Genomic DNA, 15,653 nt, shown 5'->3' on the forward strand with positions numbered 1-15,653 from the left:
AGGAAGTGTTCCAGGCAGTCCGGGAGGGTTGGGTCAGGAAAGGCTATCAATCCTTATATCTAGGAGTGTCCGTTGAGCACCACCGTAGGAGCCAGCCTCCTCTGTCTCTGAGCTACAACACACAGCAGAGCCCTCAAGGCCCTTCCAAGCTCTGTCAGCAGCACCACTTAAGCATGGTGCCAGGTGGAGGAAAAGCTGAAGTCTTGGAACCAGGCAAGGGGGTGGGAACCTGCAAGAGCTGGAGGCTGGTTCCTCATGCTGGAAAGGATGCTTCCTACATGGAAAGTACTATTATCTCCGTTCTACAGATGAGGAAACTGAAGTTCAGTTGGCCCCAAATTACCCAGCAGATAAGTGATAGAGATGGAATTGGAAACCATTCCCTCTCTGTTTCGGCCAGTGTTTTTCCTGTTTATTCCCCTGGGCTTTGAAACAGGTGGCAATGCATGAGGCCGGATTGAACAGACCTGACTGACAGGGTGGCTGGAGTCCTTTGGGAAGGGGAGGTACTAGGGAACCTGTTGATGGAACCACATGATGGATGGTGTCAGAGGCCAGGCATTTGAGCTTGGGCTTGATGCAGTGGGTGCTGGGGAACCTTTGTAGGTTTGGGGACAGGACAGAGGGGGTTTAATGAAGAAGAGTCTGGTGGTGTGTGCTGGTTGGTATGATGGGGAGTGGGGGGGGCTGGGCCAGACACACGGTAAAGTTGGTGGGCGACTCTTGTTATATCTGTCCAAAGCAGCACCCACCCCTCCAGCTTCTTGGAAATATGTCTTCCTGCATCTCCAACCAGAAGATTGGAATGGATGTTGCTGTCTTACCTATGTCTTCTCTGTGGATACTACCACTTGGTCCAGGGATGAGCATCTCATACAAACTTGGGCAATCAGAGCCCTTACCTGGGAATTTTGACCTTGGGATATAGGTCTCATTCCCTCTCTGATGACAAAGCTGCATTACGTGAGTCTGGGATTTCTGTTACCACTCAGAGATTTGAGAGTCAGAGAGAGGAAATTCTAGCTAGATTCAATCTCTGGTTTTCACTCACTCTGAGGATTTGCCATCCCCTTGCCCATGCTACAGTGTGAATGATACTGCCTCATTTCAGGGTAAATTAATCTGAGTTGAATTTCTGTCATTTGTAAAGTAGAAAGTCCTGACATTGGCAGTAAAACACGTGCCTATCCTTTATCATTCCAATTTTGAGCACAATTCTCAAAAATACTTTCAGGATTGCTTTTGGGCATTGGGCCCAGTGTTTCTTGCTTGTAAGAAACTTAAAAGTCTGTCCTCATTATTCAGTGTCAGACTCAGGAACTCCAGGCTTGCTGGAGGGACAAGGCTTTCAGAGAAGATAGGGTGTATTTCCATCGCTGGTGTAATGAGTAAAATTGCTGCTGAGAACACTTTCTCGCCTGCTTCTTTGTGATTCAGACAGGGATGAGGAGAAACTGACGTGCGTGGGATGGCCACACAGGACAGCCAGGCATTTCCTATACAAGTGGTAAAGGTATCTTCTGAACTTCTCTCCAGCAAATGCATAGATAAAGGGATTAAGGCAACAGTGGGTAAATGCAATTGTCTCAGTCACATTGAGGGCCAACTTCACATCCCTCTTCGTGTCACAGCTGGGAAAGAAGTTATAGAGATTGAGTGTCTCTAAGAAAATCATGACGTTGTACGGTGTCCAGAAGAGGAAAAACACAATGACCACCAGAAAGATCAGCCTCATGGCTTTAGCTTTCTTGTGGTTCTTGCAGGAAAACAGTGTCCGCATGATTCTGAAGTAACAGTAACTCATAGTGAGCAGGGGGAGCAGGAAGCCCAGAAAAGTTACTTCTATGTTGCGGAGCACAGGCCAGATTTCCTGCAGGACCTCGGGGTAGTCACCGAGACATTCATTTCCCTTCTGTTTGGTGAACATGAACTGGGGTGCGGCCACCAAGATGGCAGCTGCCCAGACGCCAAGGCTGATGGTGACGCCATGCTGTACGGTTCGGTTGTTCATAGAGTTGGCGGCCAGGACAATGGCCAGGTACCTGTCGATGCTGATGATGGTGATGAAGAATATGCCTCCAAAAAACCCGATGAAGAAGAAGGCAGTGGTGAGTTTGCACACGGCATTGTGAAGGCCTTGCTCGTTTACAAGATAGTGAGTCCAAAAGGGCAAGGTGGCTACAAAGAGCAGGTCAGACAAGGCCAGGTTCAGGAGGTAAATGTCAGTGATGCTCTTGGACTTCTGGCTGTTGCTGAGGGCAAACACCACCAGCAAATTTCCCACCAGGCCAAAGGCAAAGACAAGGGAGTAGAGTATGGGCAGGAAGACAGTTCCCAAGTCCACGATGTCCCCAGTGACACAGGCTTCTGAACTGTCATCATACTGGAACTCTGAAGTTGCTTCAGACCAGGAGGACGTGGTGGACATGGTGAGCACCTGGGTGAGAAAGGAAGACAAGTCATGACACTCGTTCTCAGAGAAACAAAGTTGGAATTCTGCCCCTTACATAGGCAGACTGGAAGAAACAAACATTTGGTTGGGTGTCTAAGCAAGACATTTCCCCGTGTCATGCATGCTGTCTTGTTTAATCTCTGTGATGGAGCCTATAACAGACCCCTTTGACAGAGAGGAAACCAGTCTCTGAGAGGCTCAGTGACTTGCCAGAAATTATGCAGTAAATGGCTCAGTTAGTGTTTGAATCTAAGCCTTGTGAAGTATGAGATGGATCTTTTTTTTTAAAATTAATTTATTTATTTATTGGCTGCACTGGGTCTTCGTTGCTGCACACGGGCTCTCTAGTTGCTGCGAGCGGGGGCTACTCTTCATTGTGGTGCGCAGGCTCCTCATTGTAGTGGCTTCTCTTATTGTGGAGCACAGGCCCTAGGCACGTGGGCTTCAGTAGTTGCGGCACGTGGGCTTCAATAGTTGTGGCTCACGGGCTCTAGAGCACAGGCTCAATAGTTGTGGCACATGGGCTTCGTTGCTGCGTGGCATGTGGAATCTTCCCAGAGCAGGCCTCGAACCCGTGTCCCCTGCATTGGCAGGTGGATTCTTAACCACTGCGCCACCTAGGAAGTCCAAGAGACGAATCATTTTTTCTTTGATTTTCAGAAGTCTATCTGAAAGGTAGCTAGCTTGACCAGGGTGTGGATGGGGGAGAGAGGACCACCAGGGAGCCGGGAGGAGAGGGGTGGGGTGGTAGGGGGCGTTGTCACTCACACTTCCAGTCCAAACTTCTTCAACGTCATTCTCCACCCGCTTCCTTTCTCCCACCTCTCCACCCCCTGGACCCTCACTTCTCCTGCATGAAGACTGAAGAGAGAGGTCTCAGACACTGTGGAGCCCTGGGCAGACCTGCACCCAGAGCCTCGTCTTTGTTTTTGAGAGCCATTTCTTTTCCTCTCCCTCTTGGAACCAACAAGTCTTTCTCTTCCTTAAAGGATAAGACATAGAGGCGAACACTCTAGGGTGATTACCTTGCCTTGATTTGCCAGGACTCTTCTGGTTTTAGCACTGAAAGTCTCACATGTCGGAAGTCCCTCAGTTCTAAGCCAATTGGGATGGTCAGTCATCCTACAACTCCAAGAGGGAGTGTCGCCATCATCCAGGCCTTTGCAGTTATGAAAGGGCTAATGGATCCCAGCTGGAGGACCATGCTCAGTTAGCCTGCTGCCCTGGGTCCTGGGGGCTAATTAATCTCCTAATTGCCAGCCCTGTACTTCACTGTGGCCTGGCCTCTGCCATTGTTCTTTTCCTGTTTCTTTCTGGACATAAATGGAAAGACAAGACATTTCTGCTCAGGTTGGGAAGTGACACTCATGCTTCCCCTATTCTCCCAGCCAGGACTCACTCCAGAGGCTGCAAGGGGAGCCCTTATGCCCTGGTCCCCTGGGGCCCCCTCCTGTTCCTTGTGATACCACAAGACAGGCCTCAGAAACCTCAGCACACAGCTCCTGGTTGTCACTGCCTCCCGCTCAGCGCAGCTAAAACCAAAGCTCACGCTTCTTTAACCAAGGGAGTTTCCACACCCCACTACATCCTTTTTATGCTGGGTTACCAAAATGGTGTCTCTGCTGAGGTGAGGGCCCACCCAGCCAGGGCTTTGCTTCTCCCTTCCCAGCCTCTGCTTGGTGTCCTGGCCCAGCTCTGCATCTCACCCAGACTCTTCCGGACAAAGTGGCCCAAGGCCTTCTGACCTGAGCTGTCTCAGACTGGGATGGCGTTCTCAGCCCCAGGGAAGGGAAGTGTGTGCTTTCTTTGCTTTCAGCTGCAATGCCCTTTTTTTCAGAGAGGTGGCTATAACCTTAATAAAAGTTAAGTTGAACTGTTTACAATGGCTTATGTGCAACCAATTTTGAGTGACATAAATGTCAGCTTCAAATGGCTCGGCTGAGATGCGGGGAGGCAGGGCGTGGCCGCTTGGTGCAGGTGGCTTGTTGCTGGAGCCCATCTTCCCAGACAGGCAGCTGTGTAGAAGCAGAAACAGTCAAGCCCTTGTAGTCCTAAATGGGGGATGCTGGGACTATACCCCTTTCCTCCCACCCCCACCCAGTGTCAGGAGCTGGCAGAGTTGACCTCAAGAGGAGTCCAAGGACAATAAAAATGGTTTTGCATCTCTTTTGGGCCTATGTTCAATCCTGAAGCCCAGGAACTCGGTGCTTTTGGATTGGCTTGATCTTTGCCAAATTTGCACGTGGTGGGTTTGATTTCCACTCTTAGCACCATGCCTCACACACAAGGACCTCCTACAAATCTTCAGGCAGGTGTCTCTAGGTCATTGAGTGGGAAGAGCGGGGAGGTGGGCCAGGAGGGGATGGGCACACACTTGGCAGCCCTGAGCCAGGCATCCAGCAAGGAGAGGGGAGGGACTGGGGACCTCCTTGCTACCTGCCCCCTGTTTATTTCTGACATCCTGGCGTTTTCCAAGCCCTTGCCGCACCTCCCCATCATGAATATCCTTGGAGCCCTTCAGCTGGGTAGTGAATTAAATACAGAGCTTTCCTTTCAGAATTGTGGAGAGAATTAAATAGATAATAATATGAAGTGTCTAGAACTTGATAACTTTATCCAAGCACCTTTTCAGGAAAGGTGGTCATGAGCTGCGTGGACCTTTTATTTCTGGGTCCTCTGAGATGTCCTAGGATTGAGCCAGGAGCCTGAAGATAGGGCCTCCTGGTAGCAGAGAAGACCAGGGCCAGTGCCTAGGGGTCAGAGGGCTGCCAGGGGTCAATTGGCTTTCACGCAGGCTGCACACTGGCCTCCTGACCCCAGAGGGCACCAGTAACCAAGCGCAAGAATCCAATGAAATAAGCCTTCGCAGCATTTACTAAGTGAGGTTCACATAGACAGGGTTGCAAGGGGAAGGATGGGTGATGGGGTGAAGCACTAACAAAGGTCCCACGGCACTAACTGAGACTGCTCTGCACAGGTCCCGCCAGCTGTCCTCAGGCCTCCTCACCTTCTGTTCTGTTAAGTCAATGTTTTACTAAATGGTGCTGAGCTGGGAGAGCCTGGGCTGAACCTAGAAGCTGAGCTTTGAATGCACGTGGGTTTCAAACCCAAGTAGAAATGAATTTTGTAGAACCTGCTTTAAAAAACACCCGGCCACTGGCACAAAAGTAGAAAGGAAGACCAATGGAATAGAACAGAGAACTCAGAAGTAAGCCCAAACACATATGGGCACCTTATCTTTGACAAAGGAGGCACGAATATACAATGGAAAAAAAGACAGCCTCTTCAATAAGTGGTGCTGGGAAAATTGGACAGCAACATGTAAAAGAATGAAATTAGAACACTTCCTAAAACCATACACAAAAATAAACTCAAAATGGATTAAAGACCTACATGTAAGGCCAGACACTATAAAACTCCTAGAGGAAAACATAGGTAGAACACTCTATGACATCCATCAAAGCAAGATCCTTTTTGACCCACCTCCTAGAATCATGGAAATAAAATCAAGAATAAACAAATGGGACCTCATGAAACTTAAAAGCTTTTGCACAGCGAAAGAAACCATAAACAAGACAAGGAGACAACACTCAGAATGGGAAAAAATAGTTGCCCATGAAACAATGGACAAAGGATTAACCTCCAAAATATACAAGCAGCTCATGCAGCTTAATACCAAAAAAGCAAATAACCCAATCCACAAATGGGCAGAAGACCTAAATAGACATTTCTCCAAAGAAGACATACAGATGGCCAACAAACACATGAAAAGATGCTCAACATCACTCATCATCAGAGAAATGCAAGTCAAAGCCACAATGAGGTATCACCTCACACCGATCAGAATGGCCATCATCACAAAATCTGGAAACAACAAATATTGGAGAGGGTGTGGAGAAAAGGGAACTCTCCTGCACTGTTGGTGGGACTGTAAGTTGGTACAGCCACTATGGAAAACAGTTTGGAGGTTCCTTAAAAAACTACAAATAGAACTACCATATGATCCAGTAATCCCACTACTGGGCATATACCCAAAGAAAACCATAATCCCAAAAGAAACATGTACCATAATGTTTATTGCAGCACTATCTACAATAGCCAGGACATGGAAGCAACCTAAATGCCCATCAAAAAATGAATGGATAAAGAAGATGTGGCATATATATACAATGGAATATTACTCAGCTATAAAAAGGGATGAGGTGGAGCTATATGTAATGAGGTGGATAGACCTACAGTTTGTCATACAGAGTGAAGTAAGTCAGAAAGAGACAAATATTGTACGCTAACTCACATACACAGAATCTAAAAATGGTACTGATGAACTCAGTGACAAGACAAGAACAAGGACACAGGTGCAGAGAATGGACTGGAGAACTCGAGGTTTGGGGGGGAGGGGGGTGAAGGGGAAGCTGAGACGAAGTGAGAGAGTAGCACAGACATATATATAGTACCAACTGTAAAATAGATAGCCAGTGGGAAGTTGTTGTATAACAAAGGGAGTCCAACTCGAGGATGGAAGATGCCTTAGAGGACTGGGATGGGGAGGGTGGGGGGGACTCGAGGGGGGGGAGTCAAGGAAGGGAGGGAATACGGGGATATGTGTATAAAAACAGATGATTGAACCTGGTGTACCCCCAAAAAAATAAAAAATAAAAAAAAATTAAAAAAAAAAAACAGATGATTGAACTTGGTGTACCCCCCAAAAAATAATAAATTAAAAAAAAAAACAAAAAAACAACACCCGGCCAGGACTTCCCTGGTGGTGCAGTGGTTAAGAATCCAGCTGCCAATGCAGGAGACACAGGTTCGAGCCCTGGTCCAGGAAGATCCCACATGCCTCAGAGCAACTAAGCCTGTGTGCCACAACTACTGAGCCTGCGCTCTAGAGCCTGCAAGCCACAACTGTTGAGCCTGCGTGCCACATATACTGAAGCCCGTGCACCTAGAGCCCGTGATCTGCAACAAGAGAAGCCACAGCAGTGAGAAGCCCAGGCACTGCAACAAAGAGTAGCCCCCACTCGCCACAACTAGAGAAACCCTGCGCACAGCAACAAAGACCCAACACAGCCAAAAATTAAATAAATAAATAAATTTACTAAAAAACAAAAAAACCCCAAAAACCCAAAAAGACACCCTACTGCCCATCTTGTTCTACTTCCTCCGGGCACTTCCTTTTCTTAGGCCTGCTCACTTATTTTTTAACTTTTTTTTTTTTCTTGGTCACCATTACCCACTGTTTCCAATCAGCTTCCCTTTTCTACACTTCCCCTCTCATTAGGTGGCCCCCATCCACTTTCTTCTCCTCAACGTCCTTTTTGTGTTGCTTCCCCCTCTCTTTTGGCTTCACATGCTGCTTTCTGTTTTCTAGATCCAGTGAGTCTTGTTTGTTTGTTTACCTTCCTTGCTCTCTTTTTGTAGCATTTTAGGCTCTTGAGTACAGGCAGGTTTGAGGTTCAGTCTAATGCCAATTGCGAGGCTTAATTTTTTTTCTTTGGACCAAACAAAATTCAGGAATTGCTTGATCCCTGATCCCAACTTTCCTCGTGGGGGTGCCACTGTCTCTTGAGGTCCTAGGTTCTTTCTGAGGTTATCCTCAGAAAGCCCCAGTTTAGGGACTTCCCTGGTGTTGCAGTGGTTAAGAATCCAGCTGCCAATGCAGGGGACACGGGTTCAATCCCTGGTCTGGGAAGCTCCCACGTACCTCAGAGCAACTAAGCCGGTGCACCACAACTACTGAGCCTGCGCCCTAGAGCCTGCGAGCCACAACTGTTGAGCCTGGGTGCCACAACTACTGAAGCGTGCATGCCTAGAGCCCCTGCTCTGCAACAAGAGAAGCCACCACAATGAGAAGCCCGAGCACAGCAATGAAGTGTAGCCCCTGATCTCCACAACTAGAGAAAGCCCGTGTGCAGCAATGAAGACCCAACACAGTCAGTAAATAAATAAATGATTAATTAATTAATTTAAAAGAAGAAGAAGAAGGCCCCAGTTTAGAAGGAGAGAAGGCTGCCGTTCCTGGGTACCTGCTAAGTGCCATGCTTCAGACACAGACCCCGTTTAATTCTCAGCACAGCACCTCATGGGAAATAACTATGCCCACTTGCAAAATAAGCACCAGTGGCTCAGAAAGATTTGGGTAACTTGTCCAAAGGAGCAACAGAGCCAGGATTTCAACCCAGATGCATCTCTTCACAAAGCCGTGCTCCCTGCCCTGCACCGTGCTTTTCCTCTTGGAGGGGAATTCTGCACATTACTGCAGGCCATGTCTCTAAAACGAGAACTGAAAAACAGTAGAGGTGACCCCCCTTTAAAGCATAAGATTCATGATGTGGCCTGAACAATATTCCTGGGTTTCTCCTTCTAGACTCAGGACCCAGAAGGCTCTCCCTCAGTGAAATGGCAGGTGGGAAACGGAGGGGATATGATTTGCCTCTCCAGCCGTGACTAAGTGGTCCTAACTGCCAGACCCCCAGAATCTAGCTGTCAACAATGGTGGTGAAGAAATTGGAATCCTTTTCTCTGGAGAAGAAAAGGCTGAAGGCTAAAGGGTCAGCTTATTTCCTGCCTTCAAATACACACTGATGCTCTTCAGAGCCGTGTACTTCATAGGGGTCTACACACCCCAAAATTGGCTGGCAGACCCTGGGCAGCTCCCTCCCAGCTCTGTCTCAGTTTCTTGTATGTAATGAAAGCCCTGGACCGGACCATCTCTGAGGGCCTGGCCAGCTCTGGATGCTCAATTTTCCAACAAGGACCGAACAGAAGGAAACAAACAGTCTTAACTAGCAGCATGAGTCCTGGGTCAGGGGACGTGTGGCCGCCTGTCCACAGAGTGGCTGCCTGTCCACAGAGTGGCTGCTCAGCAGCCTGAGAAGCTTCTGGGCTTGCAGGCAGCCAGCATTCAGGTAAGGTTCTGTTTGGAGACAGAGCGCTGAATCAGTTAATTTTGAGTCCTCACAAATCTGGAGTTCACCTTGGGCTATGTAGGAAGGTTCTCAGTCTGGCCCCAAGCCCATACCCCTGGCTACTTGGGCCACTGAGTTTTAAGGACCTGATGGTTTTCCAACTTACGATGACAGCTATTTTTATAAAAGACCCTCCTTAGGATGCAGAGAGAGCAAGGCCGAAAAGGCAGAAGAGGGGCAGATGGACAGACCTTGAATTCCATGCTGAGGAGCAGTGGGCACAGTTTACAACTTGCACCCCATCCTCCACGCAAGTAAGTTGAGTGACTCTCTATTCTTGCAGCAGAATCCACCGAAAATAACTTGGCATGACCCATCCGCCAGCATTTCATATGGGCCAAACACACATCCCAAGCCAAGACGAGTAACAGGAGAAAACCGTACATGGGGCGAGGCCCCTCCGCTCATGGGTGAGCCACCCCTTCACAGAACCTGCCTTTGTTCTTGGTTTGACACACCTCCCTCTGCTTTCCTCCTCAAAGTCCTTCCTGATATTTATTATCTCTGCCAAAGTAAACTGTGAAATTTAGAAAGGAAATGCTTGATGACTTTCCTTATTTAATAACTGAAGGAGAGATGGACTTGCTTATTAATTAATTTTTGATTAAGCCAACATCTATTAAGTTTCTTTACCACACGCTGGTGTAAGGACAAGTAAAAATGAAAAATAAGAGGCTTAGTTCTCCCTGTTGAAAATAAGGGACAGGAGTCCCCTTGCCTTCTTTTTCGTAGAGCATTTACTTTAGAAAACGTGTAATTGTGAGTGCCTTCTTTCCTCTTTGAAATGTGGATATATATCCTTTAGAAAATGTGATCATTTCCTCTGTCAGCTTTAGAGCCAGGAGCCATCTCTTTGAAATGCAAACATTGAGGTGCCCAGACTCCCAGTCCCAGGGGGAGGGCAGGAGCCTGACTTGGGTGGGAACCTGGCTCCAAGTTACACAACTACCTCTAATCATAAAGAGATGAGAAATTTGTTTCTCCTCTGGATAAAGCCAACCAGCTAATGCAGATGGTGACCCTTATGACCATGGTGAACTTGGGATGAACTGTGTGTGACTGTCATGTTCCCTTACTTGAGCACCAGTTATTGTGTATCTTGAGAACGTATGTATAAGGGGTTGTGACTGGTCGTATACCAGGGTGAGTTTTTTTGTGTCTTTACTATCTCGCAGTGGATGGCCTGTGACGCACATCACATTTAATGCTTATTCAGTAATGAAAGAGTTTTCTTTCTCTACAGCCTTTGTGGAGAGGGTTTTCTGGATCGGAGATTTTGTTTTTCATTCTGTTTCCCCAACAGTAGGCACTGTGCTTAAGTCTGTGGAGGTAAAAATGTCTAAGATGTAGTCTCTGTGGATTTTTTTGTATTGTTTAGTAACAGAGTATAAGAAAAGTGATGGGAAACCCAAGGATCGGACCATTTAAGCTGAGTCTTAAAGGCTGGGAGGGTCTTCCAGGTTGACAAAGATGGCGGTGGGAATGGGGGGGATGTGTAGTTTGAAGCCAAAGACACTGAGGGTCTGAGCATAAGGGGGTTTCCTGGGGCCACGGCGAGGTGGAGAGGGTATGAGGGGCTATGCAGAAACAGGAGGAAGTGAGGATGGCGGGATTAGGAGGGGCCAACCTGTCCCTGGAGGTTTCAGGAAAGTCCACTTTAGTCTGAGTGGAGGGCTCAGGAAAGGATGCAGAGAGAAGGCAGAAGAGGGGTAAACAGAGGGGCCTCAAATTCCATGCTGAGGATCTATAAGGAACAATAGAAAAGACTTCAAAAGCCAAAAAATCCCTTTACTGGGTGTCCTGTCTAGCACACCCTTTGGGGCCATCTCCCCCTTTCACTGTCTGAGCTAATTTACAACTGACTGATGGCAACGCGATAATTTTTGTTCATGGTAACAGAAATTGTGTCAGGTGGAGATGCATTTGATAACTGCCATGTGGATACGGGACAATGTTGCATTTATCTGTAAATTCATCTCAGTATTTCTGGTAGTATCTCATCCATGCTATTGCTGTGGCTGTGGTCTCTCCATTGTCATTGCTGAATAGGATTGCACTGTGTGAGTGTCCCACGATTATTATCTATTCTATGTCGATGCACCCCGGGGTGGCTTTCAGTTTGAGGCCACTGTGAACAATGCTGTCATGAACACTTGTGTGTGTGCATCTACATCTCCTACAGTATGAATGCATTTATTTATTTTTTTGGCCACGCCATGCAGCACATGGGATCTTAGTTCCCCATCGTGGAACAAACCTGTGCCCCCTGCATTGGGAGCTCGGAGTCTTAACCACTGGACCTCCAGGCAAGTCCCAGTATGAGTGCATTTTTAAAATGCAAACCAAAAAGCAGACCTCCTGTATGAATCTACATATGTGAGCATCAGAAACAGGCAAAGATAGTCCATATTGTTTAGGAATGAATATATAGGAGGTAAAACTACAAGGACAGGGAAGGAAGCAATGACCATAAAAGTCAGGATTGGGGTGATTTCTAGGACAACAGGGGTGGTGATCAGGAAGGGACTCGAGGGAGGCTGGGGGCGGCTGGCCTGGTTCTCTGCTGCTGCCTGGATGGTGGTTAGGTGGGAGATTAATTTATAAGCTGTTGACCTTTGAGTGTGTTATGTTTCCCAATGCACACAGGTTTAAGGAAAAAGACAAAGAGGGCCTGGATAGATATTTAAAGAGATGTGGTATAGGTTTTCTTCCCTACCAAGAGTCACAATTCATCCACATGTGTGTCCACTCATATTTTCTTTCTGAAGTTGATGTTTTCCAGTGACACAAACCTTCTGAGCCCAAATGTCCTCATAATGATAACATCATACATCAGTGTTGAACAACAAAATGTGTCAGTAATTTGTTATTAAAATAGTTTTCATTATAAATGCAATAGATGCTCATTATAAACAGTACAGATGGTGGGACTTCCCTCTTGGCCCAGTGGTTAAGACTGCACTCCACTGCAGGGGGCGAGGTTTGATCCCTGGTCAGGAGAACTAAGATCCCACTTACTGCATGGTACGGCGGGGGAAAAAAAAAAATGCAGTTGGCACAAAAAAGTGTGGAAGAAAAAGCAAAAAAAAACCTCAAAACTATCTACAATCCAACTTCCCAGAACCAACCACAGCTAGCTTTTAGCTTTTTCCATCCAATCTTTATGCATATTGTAATATTATCATGTTGAGCATATTTATATTTAAAATGCAAATACTATTTTTAAAACTTTTTATTATGCAATTTCCAAATGTATAAAAGCAGAGGGACCCTCCATGCACTCATCACCCAGCTTCTACAATTAATAACTAATGATCAGTATTTTATCTACTCCCCACTTCATGCCCTACTGGATTATTTAAAGCTAAATCCAGACGTCATAACATTTCACCCATAAACAGTTAAGTGTGAGTCTCTAAAAGAATAAGAAAGAAAAAAATAAGATTATTTTTAAAAATAATAGGGAGTTTCCTGGCAGTCCATTGGTTAGGACACTGCGCTTTCACTGCCCTGGCCGGGGTTCAGTCCCTGGGTTGGGAACTGAGATCCTGCAAGCTGTGAGGCACGGCCAAAACAAAAAAGAAGAGACGATGCTGCTGCTGATGACTTTGATACTATTTCTCACCTCAGAAAGTTAACCGTAATTCCTCAATGTCATCCAGATACAATTTTACCCTTTAAAAAAATGTATTGAAGTACAATTGATTTACAATGCTTTAATTTCTACTGTATAGCAAAGTGATTCATGTATTTACGTGTATATTATATATATATAATATGCATATACATATTCTTTTCCATTATGGTTTATCACAAGATATTGAATATAGTTCCCTGTGCTCTACAGTAGGACCTTGTTGTTTATCCATTCTATATATAAGAGTTTGCAGATGTGATTTTAAATGATGCTTTTTTCATGAGCATTTCTCCATGCCCCTGAAATGTAATTACTAACACTTCTAATCGTATTCTACCATGTTAAGCACATCATAAATGGTCTAATCACTGACCGCCCATTCCCGCCCAAGCCCCGTGGACATTGAAGCTGCAGCATCCTCCAGAAAATGGTCTCCCTTGCTGACAGGTAATGCAAACCAGCATGATTAACCCACTTTGACCTCTGACCACAGTGCCCAACCCAGTGTGCCCACAGATACTGAACGAGTCCTCTGCGCCTACCTGGGCTGGACCTGGGAAGGGAACTTCTGGATGTGCCAATCAGCCGCCCTGTCCCATGCAGACTCTGACAGAGAGTATTTCCCTTTCCCTCCCTCTGAGGGCATCTTTATTTGCAAAGTTAGCCAATAGTATCTGGTTTCCTGTGAGGTAGACTATCTTCAGATGCTGCCGCAGGCAAGTCAGAAACTCTAGGCTGGAGGCCAGCTGCGACGGGAGGGTCTGAAGTCACAGACCAGGAAGACCCACGCCTGGGGCAGACCAAGAGAGGCTTGGAGGGAGTGACAGCTTGGGGCTGTGTCATCTCCCTCACATGGGTGGAGGGCAGGGAACCGTGTAGTTCTCTTTAATGTTGTGCCTTCAGGCAAGCCCAGAAACTGAGCCTCAGTTTTCCTGCCAATAAAGGGGATCCCATAATACTCACTGGAGAGCATTGGGGTGCAGATTAAATGAGCTACAGCATGTCTCCTCAAAATGTGATCCCAGCTGGGAGCTTATCAGAAATGCAGCACCTCAGGCCCCCACCCTAGGCCTCTTGAATTAGACTGCATTTTTTTGATGCCTTATAGATTTTGTTATAAAGAAAATTCATCTCTATGTATCTTTATTTTTTTTTATTTTTTATTTTTTCATGTGACTCGCTTTATTGTGATATCTGTTTTATTGTGGTGATCTGGGACCAAACTCACAATATCTCTATGGTATGCCTATATTGTTTTATTTAAAAAAAATTTTTTTCTATTGAAGTATAGTTGATTTACAGTATTTTAGGTGTACAGCAAATTGATTCAGTTATACACACACATACACACACACACACACACATATATTCTTTTTCATATTCTTTTCCATTAGAGGTTATGACAAGACTTGGAATGTAGAGACTCTGCATTTTAATGACATTCTTAGGAGATTGGTAAACACATTGAGTCTGAGAGGCAATGGCACAGAAAGCACAGAATGCCTGGCACCTGATAGATGCTTAATAATTATGTTTCCCCTCACCTCCCTCCTTCAAGGCATTTAGTGGTTCCCTACACCCTGCAGTCAAGCCCAAGTTCCATATCAGATGGGCAGTGGCCCAGGCTGCTCCAGCAGGATGTAGTGTCCGGCTGGGCCCGGACGTCCAGGCCGTTCTCCTGCTCCCTGCCCTGGCCAGCTTGTTCTCTTACTGTAACTTGTACCTCAGCTACCTCGGCTGCACTGCCTTCCCACCACTTCCTTACCTGCTTGAGCCATGTTCAAGGTGAAGCTTTCTCCTGATCCGTCCCTATCCCAGGGCCTAGTCAGGGTCTGGCACTGGTGGGCCCTCAGCACACGTGTTGACTGAGTGATCAGTGACCCCACGCCCCGCTCCCCCCAAGCAAGGCCTTCCCTGGCTGCCCACTGCCCTTCTCACAGCCTGTGCCCAGCGTGCCCCCTGGTCCCCTGTCGTCCCTGAGGATGGGGCTGTCCTGTAAGCTCCCACCAAGACTCCTCCTCATCCCCGACATGGACTCACCAGCCAGGACCAGATGTGGGTGGGACTGCAGTGCTACAGGTTGGGTGACCTGCTGGCGTTTGAGGAAGTTGGCTTACAGGCTTTCCTTTCTTAGTCTCTCCCTGGCCTCCGTGTCAGGCCACCTTTCCCTGCCTTTGGCCAGGCTAAAATTTGTGCTAAAAATAATCTAAAGACTGCTGCTAGACACCCCCAGGTGGGAATGCAGTCTAGAGGAGCCTGCCCCACTGAGAACTGGCAGGTAGACTTTTAGTCAAATGCCTCAAGCTGTAGAAAACTTCAGATACTTGTTCGTGTTTGTGGACACTTTCTTTTTCTTCTTCTTTTTTTTTTTTTTGGTTGTGCCGCATAGCATATGGGATCTTAGTTCTGCGACCAGGGATTGAACCTGGGTCCCCAGCAGTGGAAGCACGAAGTCCTAACCACTGGACCACCAGGAAGTTTCCTGTGGACACTTTTTCAGATTGAGTGGAAGCATATCCCAGCCAGACAGAAAAAACCTCTTAAGTAGTTAAAGGCTTCCTTAAGGAATGAATTCCCCAAGTTGGATTGCCGTCAC

General features: G+C 46.8%; 1 protein-coding gene across 1 annotated transcript; it reads right to left on the minus strand.

The window, feature by feature from the left end:
- Positions 1–1,348: 1,348 nt before the first annotated feature.
- Positions 1,349–13,665, minus strand: CX3CR1 (C-X3-C motif chemokine receptor 1). Its single transcript, XM_057706294.1, has 2 exons — positions 13,600–13,665; positions 1,349–2,437 (listed from the first exon to the last, which is right to left on the minus strand). Exon 2 carries the CDS (start codon positions 2,426–2,428, stop codon positions 1,349–1,351), a length of 1,080 nt encoding a protein of 359 aa, XP_057562277.1. The 5' UTR covers positions 2,429–2,437; positions 13,600–13,665.
- Between the last annotated feature and the right edge of the window lie 1,988 nt (positions 13,666–15,653).

The sequence above is a fragment of the Hippopotamus amphibius genome, chromosome 13, assembly GCF_030028045.1.
Source record: "Hippopotamus amphibius kiboko isolate mHipAmp2 chromosome 13, mHipAmp2.hap2, whole genome shotgun sequence".
In the NCBI taxonomy this organism is placed as follows: Eukaryota; Metazoa; Chordata; class Mammalia; order Artiodactyla; family Hippopotamidae; genus Hippopotamus; species Hippopotamus amphibius.